At 40.5% G+C, this 15,254-nt stretch overlaps 1 protein-coding gene across 34 annotated transcripts in view; it reads right to left on the bottom strand.

Moving 5' to 3' along the window:
- Positions 1–15,206, bottom strand: part of Pbrm1 (polybromo 1) — a 126,646-nt gene extending 111,440 nt beyond the window's left edge. For 18 of the 34 annotated variants that reach the window (XM_070018544.1, XM_070018561.1, XM_070018569.1 and 15 more), the window contains exons 1-5: positions 15,042–15,190; positions 12,351–12,490; positions 12,027–12,144; positions 9,446–9,598; positions 7,007–7,104 (exon numbers count right to left, since the gene is read on the bottom strand). In XM_070018544.1, the coding sequence (XP_069874645.1) occupies positions 7,007–7,104; positions 9,446–9,598; positions 12,027–12,074 (299 nt within the window). In that variant the 5' untranslated portion in view covers positions 12,075–12,144; positions 12,351–12,490; positions 15,042–15,190. Of the gene's footprint in view, positions 1–7,006; positions 7,105–9,445; positions 9,599–12,026; positions 12,145–12,350; positions 12,491–14,636; positions 14,746–15,041 lie in introns of those variants that run through there. The other 16 variants (XM_070018548.1, XM_070018562.1, XM_070018571.1 and 13 more) reach the window with 7 other exon arrangements.
- Positions 15,207–15,254: the final 48 nt, after the last annotated feature.

Below are 15,254 nucleotides of genomic sequence, written 5' to 3'. Positions count from 1 at the left end.
CTAACCTTGAACACAAAGAGGCTCAGGGACAGTGCTGAGAGTCAGAACCAACATAAACAAACAAATAACATATATTAGTTGTTCAATTAGTTTCATTGTGACATTTCCATACTTGCATGTAATGTACCTCCTCTAAAATTCTCCCTATCCTCCTCCTCTTAAAACAATTTCAACTGGCTTTAATGTTCTACTTTCATATACATACATGAAACACTTGATCATATTCATCCTCATTCATACTGCCCTTCCAGAAGGTATCCACCTCCCAACAGAGCCTATTTTAGCTACTGTCATTCTATTTTTTAATTTTTTTTAATTTTTATTTTTTTACTATAGAGAAAAAGATAGCTTAAAAAATGGCCTAACAAGCTATCTTCCAACTAAGCCACATGCTGTAGAATCACTTTCTCTTCCACATTTCTTTCCTAATAAACTTTCCTATTAGTTTGTTTGCTGGCACTGAAGATTCAACTTGGGGCCTCATGTTTTTGCTTGGCTTTTTTCTTCAAGATTGGTGCTCAACCACTTGAGCCACAACTCCACTTTGCAGCTTTTTTGGTGGTTAACTGAAGACAATTAAGCTCAGATTTGTCAGCCTAAGCTGGTTTTGAACCAGGATTTTTAGATCTCAGCATCCTGAATAGCAACAACTACACCAGGCATAATCCACCAGCACCTGGCTTTCTTATCACTTTTACATTACTGCCTTGCCTGAAATCTTCTCATGCAAGATACAAGTACTCATTCTAAATTTCCAGTAATCATACTTTTAATATGAACTTCTAAGAACTTACAAGGATTGAAGGGGGGGAGGGGTGTGTGTGTGTGGTCCCTACTATATAGGGGAGGAGGGTGTGGGGGGGGAGGGGTGTGTGTGTGTGGTCCCTACTATATAGGGGAGGAGGGTGTGTGTGTGTGTGTGTGTGTGTGTGTGTGTGTGTGTGTGTGTGTGTGTGTGTGTGTGTGTGTGTGTGTGTGTGTGTGTGTGTGTGTGTGTGTGTGTGTGTGTGTGTGTGTGTGTGTGTGTGTGTGTGTGTGTGTGTGTGTGTGTGTGTGTGTGTGTGTCTATAGCTCCATTTCTAGCTTTTTTGGTGATTAATTGGAAATAAAAGTCTCACAGGCTTTCCTGCTTATGCTGGTTTTGAACTAAGATCCTCAGATCTCAGCCTCCTGGAGTAGCTAACATTACGGGTATAAGACAATTGCACCTAGCTTATGATAATTGTTTTTTGTTTGTTTGTTTTTGTCAGTCATGGGGCTTAAACTCTTGGGACTAAAGCTCAGGTCCTGGCTGCTAACCCTGAGCTTTTTTGCTCAAAGCTAGTGCTCTACCATTAAGACATTTTGGCTTTTTTGGTAGTTAACTAGAGATTAGAGTATCACAGACTTTACTGTTTGGGCTGGTTTTGAACCAGGATCTTCATATCTCAGCCTTCTAAGTAGCTAGGATTACAGGCATGAACCACGAGAGCTACCAGCACCCTTCTTTTAGTTTAATAGTAAAGGGTATTTAAAAAGAAAAATCTGATGCTGTGCACTGGCTCTAATCTCCAATTAAGTACTCTAATCTCCAATTAGTTACCAAAAAAGCCAAAGTGGAACTGTGGCTTAAGTGGTAGAGCACTAGCTTTGAGTGAAAAAGCTCAGGGATAACACTATGTTCAAGCTCCAAGCCCCAGGACCAACACTCACACACACACACAAGATCTGAGTACAAGATGTGACCATTTCTATTAGGATTGTTCCTAAATTGTCTCATAGACAAAGCTAGAGGATTATTGTGTATGTGTGTTTGATTATGTTTTTTTTAATCTTCATATATTGGAAACCTAAATTCACACCAATATTAATAATTCCAACCCAATACAGGATTCATTTTTTTTGGGGGGGGGGTCCAGTCGTGGGGCCTGAACTCTGGGCCTAGGTGCTGTCCCTCAGCTCTTCAGCTCAAGGCTAGCACTCTACCACTTGAGCCACAGCGCCACTTCCGGCCTTTTTCTTTTTGCTAATGTGGTGCTGAGGAATCGAACCCAGGGCCTCAGGCATGCAAGGCAACCACTCTGCCACTGAGCCACCTTCCCAGCCCTAACAGGATTCATTTTAATCACAGGACTCATTCCAGGTTTCTATCCCTATTTATATTCTCCCTCTCAGATAATGAAAAACCTGGTTCCCATTATATTCAACATACTTACATGCGTGACTGAGGTCCTGTATATGAGCAGTTTCTTTTTGTTGTTATCTTACTTCTGTCCCATATTGCTTTCCTCATCTTTTTCAAAATCTATGTAGATCCCTACATAGACCCCCAGAACAGTCAGGTGTTGTTTTTGTTTTTCTTGTGCTAGTCCTGGGGTTTGAACTCAGGGCCTGGACACTATCCCTAAGCTTTTCTGCTCAAGGCCAGCGTGCTGCCATTTGACCCACAGTTCTACTTCCAGCTCTATAAGTATTTAACAGCAGATAAGAGTGTCACAGACTTTCCCACCCAGACTGGCTTTGAACCCTGGTCCTTAGATCTAAGTCTTCTGAGTAGCTAGGATTACAGGCATAAGACACTGGGGCCCAGGATCAGTCAGACTTTAACATCCCATAACAGATCATTGCTACTACTCTACTCCACACCCAAACAGGAGCCTTCACTTCTCCACTTATGTCCAATAATTTGTGCCAGAGAGGTCTACTTGAACACCTTCTTAACCATGCCCAGGCTCTAACACTCCATGACCCAACAACACTACTGCTATCTATATCCCCTCTATTTCCAAGATTCTTTTCTACTCTTGACATTCCTGCTTCTGCTCAACCTCATTTAATACTTAACTGAATTCTTCAGGAAATGAAGAGAAAATAAATTTTGTTTTTAGGTACTTGTGAGTTTAATGATCACATTATGCGTTTAGGGTTTAAGGGTACTAGAGGATAATAACAAAGATCCACCCTGGACTTCTTAGAATAAACAAATTGCTAATTTGATATCCAATATGGCCCTCTTCAGGCCTCCTGGTCCATAGTCTTTTTGCTGAGGTTGGACCTCAGTATCCTTTCAGTCTTGGAGGATTATTTGTAGACTATCAAGAATCCTGAGAAGACATGTGCCTAGAGAGAACACACTATGCCCATGGGATCTCTACTACAAGGTTCCTCATTAACAATTTCAGAATTATCCCACATACAAAAAGATCAGGATTCCGAAATAAAATATGGTCAAAACATGAAACCTCTACTTTCAAAATGCAAAAGCACAACTGATTTCTCTATTTAAATCAAACATACCAAATAGTGTAAAAGGGTTCAGGAGTACCCTCTCCCCACACAAACAGGACAGCACAAATAAGTAAAAATAGTCTCTATGTTCCAGGCTTCTTTTTACATGTACATACAAACAAAGCTTAACATGAATAGGACTACATAGTACATAATCTTTCCTAACAGATTTCTCTTTCACTATAGTTAAAGGCACTCTGCCATAATATGGTCACAAAACACACAAAGCACAACTGTAAAAATTTCAACCAGAGTACTGAGACACATTAGCCATGTTGTTCAGACACTGCTGGCTACTATTTACAAATTCTGAATACTTGTGCAAGTTCTCAACTGAAAAACTAAGCTAACAAATCAACTTTAAAGAACACATAGTCTGAAGGTGGGGAAGGGGGAGGGTGAATGGGCGCTGGTGGCTCATGTCTATAATCCTAGCAACTCAGGAGGCTGAGATTTGACCATCACGGTTCAAAGCCAGCCCAGGCAGGAAAGATCTTGAGACTCTTTATCTCCAACAAATCACCAGAAAACCAGAAGTGGTGCTGTGGCTTAAGTGGTAGAGCACTAGCCTTGAGCTGAAGAGCTGAGGGACAGTGCCCAGGCCCAGAGTTCAAGCCCCATGACCGACAAAAAAAAAAAGAACACATGGTCTGAGCCCAGCACTGGTGGCTCACACCTGTAATCCTAGGTACTCAGAAGGTTGAGATATGAGGATCGTGGTTCAGAGCCAGCCTGTGCAAGGAAAGTCCATGAGATTCATATCTCCAATTAACTACCAGAAAACTAGAAGTGGTACTGTGGCTCAAGTGGTAGAGAGCTTGCCTTAAGCTGAGGAGCTCATGAACAGCGTGTAGGCCTAGAATTTAAGCCCCACAACCGATAAAGAAAAAAAAAAATGTAGTGTGGAAGTGCATGGCATTGTGTCAGCACATGATAAAACAATAAATACAGCTTTTGTTTTATGCTTAGATTACAATGTTTAAAACCCTACTATTGATAAAGCACCTTAAATCTGGAGACAGTTACCTCATTTTAAAAACAGCTCTTTGGCCAAGCACCACTGGCTCAAGCCTGTAATCCTAGCCACTGAGGAGGCTGTGATCTGAGGATCACAGTTTGAAGCCAGTCCGAAAGTCTGTAAGACTCTCATCTCCAATTAACTCCCAAAAAACTAGAAATGGAGCTGTGGCTCAAATGGCAGAGCATTAGCCTTGAGTGAAAAAGCTAAGGGATAATGCCCAGGCCCTCAGAGTTCAAGCCCAGTATAGACAACCCCCACCCCCAACCGCAAAAAGAAAGTAACAAGAGGCATCCAATTGGATAGGAAGAAGAAAAACAATACTGTTCAGAGATGACTGGATCTTTTACATAGATAATCCTAAAGATTTCACACAAACAACAAATATACACACAAAAATGTGAGAATAACTGGTATCATCAAAGCTCTAAGATATAAAATCAACACATAACTGGCTATGTTGACTTATTCTTGTTATCCCAGTTACTCTGGAGGTACAGATTGGAAGGATGGTGGTTTGAAGCTAGTGTAAGAAAAAATTAGGCAAAACTCTGATTTCAACAAATAAGCCAAGAATAGTGGTATATGTCTGTAATCCAAGCAATGCAAGATCAGTAGATAGGAAGACTGCAGTCCAGGCTGGGCAAAAAGATTGAGACTCTAACTGAGAAAATAACTAAAGCAGAAGGACTGGTTGCATGGCTCAAGTAGTAGAGCACTTGCCTAGCAAGTGTGAGCATCATCAGATCAAACTTTGCTATAGCCAAAAAAATGAAAGGAAAATGAACATACATGAAAATGAGATACATTTCTATATCAAAACTCTGAATAACCTAAAAAGAAAATTAAGAAAAGTCAATTTACAATTGAATAAAAAAATAAAAATACTTAGACATTAAAATACCTAAAGTTAAACCATATACACTATAACTACATCAACATCTGTGAGAAAAAAAACTAAAGAAAATCCAAGAAAAGGAAAAGATATTCCATATATATGGATTAGAAGACAACAAAATGCTACTATTACCCAAAGCAGTCTATATATTCAATGCAAACCAAAATCCCCATGGTATGTTTTACAGAAACAAAAAATGCATCATAAAGCTCATATAGAATTTCAAAAGGCACTAAATACTCAAAATGGTCTTGAAATAGGACAAAGCTAATGATTCACACTTCATTTCAAAACTTGCTATAGGTCTGGAAATGTAGCTCCTCGGTAAAGCACTTCTTAGTACACATGATGCCTTGGGTTCCACACCCAGCCCTTGCCTCAAGTAAATATAAACAGAAACATAGCTCATGTGGTAGTGTTTGCATAAAACAAGCATGAGGTCCAGGGTTCAATCCCTAGCACAAAGGGAAGGGAAAAGAAGGAAAGCAAAAAAGAACAGAGACTCACAGCTTATGAGCAATAGATTCTGACAAATGCATTTTTCTTTTACCATTTATTAAAATGGTAAAATGGCAGCAGTGTGGAAAGACTGGAACTCCTGTATACTACTGATGGGAGTGTAAACCAGTATAGCCACATTTGATCATAATGCAGTACTTACACAAAGAACCAGAAGAATCACCATATGATCCAACAATCTGGAGATTTAGATATAATATACATTATATATAAAAGTTGAAAGCAGAATCTCAAATATGGATTTGCATATCAAGGCTCACAGTAGCATTATTCACAACAACAGGAATTATAAGCAACCATACAATCTATTAACAGAAGAATGTTATTTACACACACAATGGAGTATTATTCAGCTTTAAAAAAGGAAGGAAATCCTGTCACATAGCACAATATAGACTAATAATCTTGAAGGCACCATGTTAAGGGAAATAAACCAGTTATAAAAAGGTAAATTGTTCTTCTATTCATATGAAGTAGCTAAAATAGTCAAATTCATAGAAACAAAATGTGTTTGCCAGGAGCTGGGAGAAAGGGGAAATAGGAGTGCTGTTTAGTGAGTGTAATTTTAAGAAAGATGTAAAAAAGTCTAGAGGTTGTTACACAAATGTTAATATTCTTATTTTTGCACTAGATAATGAAAATGACTAAGTCTAATTTATATGTTGTTCTAATTTAAAATATTTTATTTTATTTATTTTTTTGTCAGTTGTGGGGCTTGAGCTCTGGGCCTGAGCACTGTCCCTGTACTCTAGCTCAAGGCGAGCATTCTACCACAGAGCCATTTCCAGTTTTCTGTTGGTTTATCAGAAATAAGAGTCTCATGGCTTTCCTGCCTGGGCTGGCTTTGAACCATGATCCTCAAGTCTCAGTCTCCTGAGTAGCTAGGATTACAGGCATGAGCCACTGGCGCCTGGCAATATTTTAATTTTTTATTTTTTGGGTCCAGTCGTGGGGCCTGAACTCTGGGCCTGGGCGCTGTCCCTCAGCTCTTCAGCTCAAGGCTAGCGCTCTACCACTTGAGCCACAGCGGCACTTCTGGCTTTTCTTTTTTCTGCTTATGTGGTGCTGAGGAATCGAACCCAGGGCCTCAAGCATGCAAGGCAAGCACTCTACCACTGAGCCATCTTCCCAGCCCAATATTTTAATTTTTTAAAATAAAAACCATACTGTCTTTTGGCAAACAGGACTAAAATTAGACCCAGTATTATTAAAGCCATTCCTGCCAAAGGAATACTCAATTACCAAACACTTTAAACATGGACCCTGGACCAAATCTTCCCTTTGTCTTGATGTTTCTAACTTACCTTCGTTTTGGTGCCCTGATGAAGAGCTCACAGAGGAGTCTACCCTGCTCATCCTTATAGTCTCGGATGGTGTTGTAGAGTTCATGGCACACAGCAATCTATATATAGGAAAAAGAAAAATCACTTAAAAGTTAACAGAAAGTTTCCAGGTGCTAGTGGCTCATGCCTGTAATCCTAGCTACTCAAGAGGCTGAGATCTGAAGGTCATAGTTCAACACCAGCCTGGGCAGGAAAGACTGTAAGACTCTTATCTCCAATTAATTAACTACCAAAAGGCTAGAATAGAGCTGTGGCTCAAGTGGCTGAAGTGTTAAGAGGGCTAGCTTTGAGCAAAACAGCTCAGGGGCAACACCCAGGCTTTGAGTTCAAGCTCCAGGACTGATATTCCCCCTAACCCCCAACCCCACAAAAGATCAATACTCAATTTCAGATGGGACTTGAAATCTGAAATATGTTGACAGGATTTCTCTTTTTGGGGGATCCAAGATGGGGATTTGAACTTAGTACTTGACATTTTTACTCACTGGCTAGTGCTCTATCAACTGAGCCATATCTCTAATTCCAGAACTTCTCCTTCAAAATAACTGAACTGAGTTTTTGGTATCTTTGATTAAATTTGCATTACTAGTGACTTTCTTTTAAATAAATTAGTTGATGTCATTCTTGTGTTTAAAATCATTTAAAGAGCCAGTATTACACACCTGTAATCTTGGCACTCAGGAGGCTGAAGGAGGAGGATCATGAGTTGGAGGCCAGCCTGGGCTACTTAGTAAGATGCTATCTCAAAATTTAAAAAAAATTAAAAAAAAAATCATCTGTGGGGCTGGGAAGGTGGCTCAGTGGTAGAGTCTTGCCTTGCATGCATGAGGCCCTGGGTTCCATTCCTCAGCACTACATAAGCAGAAAAAGCCAGAAGTGGCACTGTGGCTCAAGTGGTAGAACACTAGCTTTGAGCTGAAGAGCTGAGGGACAGTGCCCAGGCCCAGAGTTCAGGCCCCACGACTGACACACACACACACACACACAAAAATCATCTGTGACTAATTCTATGTACATACACACATACCATAATGAAACACCCTGATACAACTAACTGAAGCTAATAAAAAATGTGAGGGAGGAAAGAATCACCCAATAGCTGTGCTTTTTAGAAAGACAAAACAAAATCTAAATTCTTTGTGTTTGTTTATATGTGCCAGTAGTAGGTCTTGAACTCAGGACCTGAACATTTTCCCTTAGCTTTTCTGCTGAAGGCTAGCATCTATCGCTTAAGCCACAGCTCCACTTCTAGCTTTTTGGTGGTTAACTGGACATAAGAGGAGTCTCTCACACTTTCCTGCCTGGGCTGGCTTTGAGCTGCGTTTCTCAGATCAGGCTACTGGGTACTAGGCCCAAGAACCTACTTCTTTTTTATTTGGTAGTGGGGCTTGAACTCAGGGTCTAGACACTGAGGCTTTTTCACTCAAGGATATCACACTATCACTTTGAGCCACAGTGCCCATTTCAACTTTTCTGATGGTTAATTGGGGATGAGAGTCTCACTGACTTTCATGCCTGGGCTGGCTTTGAACCATGATCCTCAGACCTCAGCCTCCTGAGTTGCTAAGATTATAGGGATGAGCCATGGGAATCTGGCTTTGAAAACCTAAATTCTTTTTAAAAATTTACTTCTTTGTTGTTTTAAAGGTTATTTAAAGAGTTATAATTACATGAGTCAGGTAATGAGTACATTTTCTTTCATATAATATCTTCTGTTCCCTCACTGTCTCCCAGTCCCTTCCTCCCATCTCCACCCATGAATCGTATAGTTCACTTTATCAGTGTACAGTGAATTCCACTGAAGCACTTTTTCATTCACCCTTTTCTTAATATAGCCTGTGAAGGGCTGTGCACTCTGGTTGGGTGGAGTATAACCATCTCCTTCTCCTTCCTGACCATTTGTATGCAAACACAATAAAATAACCCATCTCTGACCCAGCATGGCTAGTGCCTTCTTAGCATCACAGACAATCTTCTAGAAGACCAAAGCCCAAATAGCCCAAATCATCCAACCTTTTCTTCATAGCACTTATTATCTGATAGTACTTTATTGTTATTTATTTACTTTTTAAAATTCTGCTCCTCCTACAATGGAATCTTGTGAAATTCACAACTACATTTGGATATTCACAACTACATTTCAATACTATATCAGTGCTTAGCATATAACAGGTACACAACTACTGAATGAGTACATGGCATGGTAGCACACAGATATTCTTTATTGCTTCATACTATTTTACTATTACTGTAAAACTTTGGATAATATCACTTTCCATAAGAGAAAGGCTAAGCTCATTAAGCCAAAGACAGTAGTGAAGGCTTGCATGTCAGTTGCTTCATCATGAAAGGAACAAGAAGGAAATGAGGGGTAGAAACCATGCAGCCCAAGCTACTCACAGGATCTACAGTTGGAAGATTGGAAAGTCTCCGCCTTTTCCTGCTTGGGCCTGGTGTGGGTATAGAATGGTGCCCATCATCAAAATCCCCACTGACACTGCTGGAAGGCGATGTAGCTCTTCTTCTCTTGGAACCCATGGAATCCAACTTCTTCTATAAGAAATAATTAGCCACATTCTTATATATAAACTACAACTGTCACCAAGCCCTCAGCTGGTCACCTACCACCAAAATTTCTGCTTGAGGATATTTTAACTGTTCCAAAGGGAGTTAAACTAGTTATAATTCTTTTTGTTTTGTCAGTCATGGGGCTTGAAATCTGAGCCTGGACACTGTCCCTGAGCTCTTCAGCTCAAGGCAAGTGCTCTACCATTTGGGCCACAGTGCCACTTCCCGTTTACTGGTGGTTTATTGGAGATAAGAGTCTCACAGACTTTCCTGCTTTGGCTTTGAACTGCAATCCTCAGATCTCAGCCTCCGGAGTAGCTAGGATTATAGGCATGAGCCATAGGCGCCCGGCTAAACTAGCTATAATTCTTAAGGGAAAATAAAAAAATTCCTGGACCTTTCACTTACCAAAATGCTACACTACTAATTTTGACAGGATAATTTCAACAAAATTATTTTCATTTGTGTACCACATATACTGAATGATTCAACCACTTCTGGTCTCAAATTTACCCTAGACTAGAGTTTACTAACCCATGTATAGAGACTATAATAGGTACACAGATATTAATCCCTAAACCTCTGGAGCAGCTAGGCAGACCTGGGAGATAAGAGTCAGCAGCCTCATCTGCTTTTTTGTGGGCCATGATATGGAGAAGATTAAAAAGCACTGTCTAAGGCAAATGTTTAGTGTAAAAACAAAGGGACAGAGGACCATAATCTTTCTACCCAAAAATTAATCCCTGAAAATGAATTTTCTCCACTCATTAAAGCAGAATCCACAAGAAACTATCTCTGTGAGACACTTAATGTCCATACGTAGGCAGAAATAGCAAAGCTGTGCTTTGAAAGTTCTCTAAATGCAGAATAAGTTACCTTACAATTAAATAATGTACTCTATACCCACAAATAAGTTTTTTTTTTTTTTTTTTTTTTTTTGTCGGTCGTGGGGCTTGAACTCTGGGCCTGAGCGCTGTCCCTCAGCTCTTCAGCTCAAGGCGAGCGCTCTACCACTTGAGCTACAGCGCCACTTCCGGTTTTCTGGTGGTTTATTGGAGATAGGAGTCTCACGGTCTCTCCTGCCCGGGCTGGCTTTGAACCGCGATCCTCAGATCTCAGCCTCCTGAGTAGCTAGGATTACAGGCGTGAGCCACCAGCGCCCGGCTCCACAAATAAGTTTTAAATTGCTCTAGATAATCCAGAAGACCACCTCATATATAAACTTTTAGGTCCTATTTGGACATTCAGAAATACATTATATTTGTTCTCAGACTTAGGCTAACTGTTAAGACAATTAAAACACTATTTTACAAATCTATGTGTTTTGACTATAACACTAGAAACAGAACCACTGCTACAAACGGTATACAGTAGAAATCCTACAAAATTTAACAACAGTATTAGTTTATTGTGATTTCAAAGGTCTTTTCTAAAGCTTGAAAGCTAAAAGAAAAATGAATCCCAAATTTAGTCATCCACATTCAATATCAAGAAATTAATATGCTAGTAGCTGAATGGATAGAAAGAGAAAAGCACTGGTTGCCAATAGCGCAGAGAGAAAGCTAGGAGGGGGGGGGGGATCTCCAGGAATAGCTGGGCACCTGCCCCTCACACCCGTAACCCTAGCTACTCAAGAGGCTAAGATCTGAGGATTGTGGTCTGAAACCAACCAATCAGGAAAGTGAGACTCTTATGCCCAATTAATCACCAAAAAGCCAAAAGTGGAGCTGTGGCTCAAGTGATAGAGTACTAGCACTGAGCAAAAAAGTTCAGGGAAAGCTCAGGGCCCTAGTGAGTACAAGCCCCAGTACTGGCACCAAAAAACAAAACAAAACAAAAACAGAACCTACAATGATCAAGTTTCTTTTTCTTTAGGCATTGTTTTGTTATATTCTTAGTTGGACATTGGTTAAAAGCTTCTAAGAGCTTGGACCAAACATAGCTTTGTTGATTTTTGTTCTTTTCTTTGGGGCAGGGGTGAGGAAGTGGGGGTTGTCTGGGGCCTGAACCTTGGGTGCTGTTCCTGAGCTTCTTTTGCTCAAGGTCAGCGCTCTACCACTTGAGCCACAGTGCCACTTCTGACTTTTCTAAGTAGTTTATTGGAGATAAGTGTCTCATGGACTTTACTGCCCAGGCTGGCTTTAAACTGCAATCCTCAAATCTCAGCCTCTAGAGTAGCTAGGATTTCAAGCACAAGCCAGGCATCTGGCTAGGTTTTTACTTTACAAAAAGCTGATAAACTAACTTCCATTCGTTATCTTAAAGAAATTAAGAAATCTTCATTACAATCTTTGACAAGGACACAGGTGAATTTGATGAACACAGGAGGAGTCTAATAAAAATTTAAGAAGGGGGAAGGGAAAAGACAAGGTGTGACAGAAAAGGGTAAGGTTGTAGATTATCAGTAATTTACCAGCTTTACCAGAGCACAACCAGCACCTCGAAAAGCCAGTCTCCTCATTATGTCTGAAGGCCAAGTAAAACCAGTGAGAGAAGGTAGGACTTTAGATTCAGTGTTAATCTATTCAAAACTGAAAGAGAAGAACAAGGCACAGAAAGGAGAAATAGAAGAGATTAACAATAAATATGAATAGACAGAAAACATTCAAATAGAATTGCTAAAGAAAACAATAACAAACCAGGCATACCAGTTGTCTTTAGCACCTGACATTTCCATTTTAAAACCAAATGCTTTTTTATATGTTTAAGATGTCTCACTGAGGTTCCCCTTACTCACATGGAACGACTGTCAACTCCAGGAATGAAGCATGCCTGCCCAATTGCCCCCTATTCAATAAGAGCAGAGTTCAATCACAGAGCTGGGATGAAGAGTGAACACATGTGGGAGGCTCACATGTGACACCAAGTGTTGGCACGCTGGAACAAACCAAGAATGGCTCATGTGAGCAGAGTTTGGAAAACTCCCACCCATCCCCCCCATTCAGAGAAAAACAACATTTCTTTCCACAAGTCCTATCTGCATCAGAAAGACATCAAATAAGTTTAGCAAGGTTTTAGAAGTCTTCAACTATTTTGGCAGTTCAATAAAAAAATAAAATTCCCTGAAAATCAAATGACAAAAAAATGTAAGTGACTGTTGTTTATAGCTTATGATACAATATCCAAAAATCCTTGAATCATTAATTCCCTTTGGTAATATAAGAAAAATATGTAACTTAGGTATACTTTTATTTTTTGTGCCTTTGGGGGGCAAAGGACACATTTTAATATGTCATATGGAAGTTTGACAACAAAGAAAACATTCTTACATTACTGGAAATTGATCTCAGGGCCTTCCAGCTTGCTACACAAACGCTCTACCTCTTGAGCCATGCTCTCAGTCCTTTTATTTTACATTTTGATTTTGAGGGAGGGTATAGCTAACTTTGCCAGAGCTGGCCTCAAACCAAAAAGACTCCTGCACTCACCTTCTCAGTAGCTGGCACTAACTGGCCATGACCCACGACACCCAGCTACCAAGGCAATGTTCTGAGGCGAAAGAATCAACTGGATCCATATGAAGAAGATTAGAAGTCCCTGATGTTCCAGCTCTAATTATCTATTTGATGTTGCCTGAGTTATAACCTCTCAAATCTACTCCATCTCTAAACTGAAAATGAAAATACACACACACACACAATCTTTTGGACTGCTCTGACAATAAGAGACCATATACATGAAATGTCTTTGAAACTTCAAGGCACAACTCTAGGACTACATGCTTCCTGGGCACAAAAACAGGGTTCTCTTCATTTTTTCAGTCCTAACCTATAAAATAGTGCTAGGTACAGGTTGGATGCCCAATTTATCTTTTAAAGATTAAAAACAAAAAAAGTTCACTGAAAGTGAACTTAAATAAGGCCTTAAATTTTCAGGTCCATGGTTTCAAAGGCCTGTAGGCATACCTTCAGCATTTATTTACTTTTCAGAGAGAAAAACTTTTTGTGTTCTCCTGTGTTTCTAGATGTTTAGTCTGTATTACATTTAAAATAAAACTCATGGAAAACCGAAGACTCAAAGGCAGAAAAAAAGGCAACTATAATCCTACCTATCACAGAAAAACTACTCTTACCATTTATATCCAGAGACTTTCCATTTATGCCTTAATTATGTGTATCTTTTTAAAAATTATTAACAAACATGATTAAAAGGGCTGGGGACATGGCTCAAATAGTAGAGGATCTGCTTAACAAGCACAATGTCCTAAGTTCAAACCCCAGTAATTACACAAATACAAAATGGTTAAAAAAAAAACATACAAATTATTTTATCGTCTGTTTAAACTCAGAAATTTTTCCAAATAAACATTTTTCCACGTTTGATAGTCTACTATATCAATATACGACAATTTACTTAGAATTATTGTAAATTATTGTTGAAATATTTTTGTACACTCCACAAGCCAAAGAAAGTAGACAAGGTTCTCCCATTCATCATCAAACATAATTGTTGCTGTTTTAATCTGAAATACTTCAAGATATTCATTCCATTTGAGATCTTCAGATCCGAAATAACCGACCTGTATTTTACAATTACTAAAGCAAAAATTATGCTCTTAATATTTGTATTGAGTACAATATGATTTCTAGCGATAGTATAAAAAAGTATACTAAACAGGAGGGAAAACACCCAAAATCAGTTTTGAGGAGTCCACGTTAAAATATTTTATTCCAACACATGCTTTCATATTTACTGTTAAGAATTTTAATCCACTTTTCTGTGTATTTGTCATTTGCTTTTCAGGACTTCTATATTTTTTACTACTCCACTAGGAATTTCTTCTATATTTTTGCTACTTTCTCTACCTTTTATAACAAAATTGCTTTCTTACAATAGCAAAACTATGCTTTCCTTTTAGAAAGTTTAAAAAAAAAAACTTGGGAAAATGTTTCAAATCCAGGAAATAATGTAGTCCTGGAAACCCCGATTCTCCGTGATGTTGCAGATGAGAAGCTGAACTATCTTGCCTCTATTAAATATCTCACTAATAAAAAAAAAAAATACCGGGCGTGAACAAACATACGTTAAGCAGGAGAAAAGCATTAGAGTTTGTGTCGAATCCAAAAGGAACAACAAAAAAAGGAGGCCCTGAGCGGCCGAGGAGAGGACGGACTTCCCCGACCTGTCATTGGTACGGGAGTCTAAGGGAAACGTTGACAGCTGCGAAGCCGCCCCACGACGAGCGGGAAAGAACAGCGCGGGGAGTTTCCGGGCCGTGGCGCGCCTTTGTCCCGGCCGGCAGGTGCGGCTAGGTTGCTGGGCCCATCTCGAGGCCCGCCGCCGCGCCCCGCCCCGCGCCCGGCCCGACCGGCGCGTCCCTACGGCCAGGGCGGGGCCTCCGCCGAAGCTCCCGCTCGTCAGGGCCCACACAAAGGCCCGGCAACTGGCCGAAGGGGAATAGTTCCGCCCGCCCCAGGCCCGGCCTTACCCAGCCGCTCCGCCGTCTGCAGCCCCGGCCGCGGTCACCGGCCGCCGCGCCCCGCCCCGTGGCCGCCACGGCTGCTACTATTGCTCCTCCGGTCGCGGCCGCTGCCGTAGCTCCGGCACCCGCCGCCCTCACAACCCTCACCCCTCCCAGTGCCGTCGCAAAGCCAGCCCCGGGCCGCCAAGCGAGCCTGAGTCTTAGCGACACTACGTGCGC

This window comes from Dipodomys merriami, unplaced genomic scaffold (genome assembly GCF_024711535.1).
Source record: "Dipodomys merriami isolate MVZ:Mamm:240054 unplaced genomic scaffold, mDipMer1.0.p SCAF_13, whole genome shotgun sequence".
In the NCBI taxonomy this organism is placed as follows: Eukaryota; Metazoa; Chordata; class Mammalia; order Rodentia; family Heteromyidae; genus Dipodomys; species Dipodomys merriami.
This window is presented reverse-complemented; position numbering and strand designations above follow the sequence as displayed.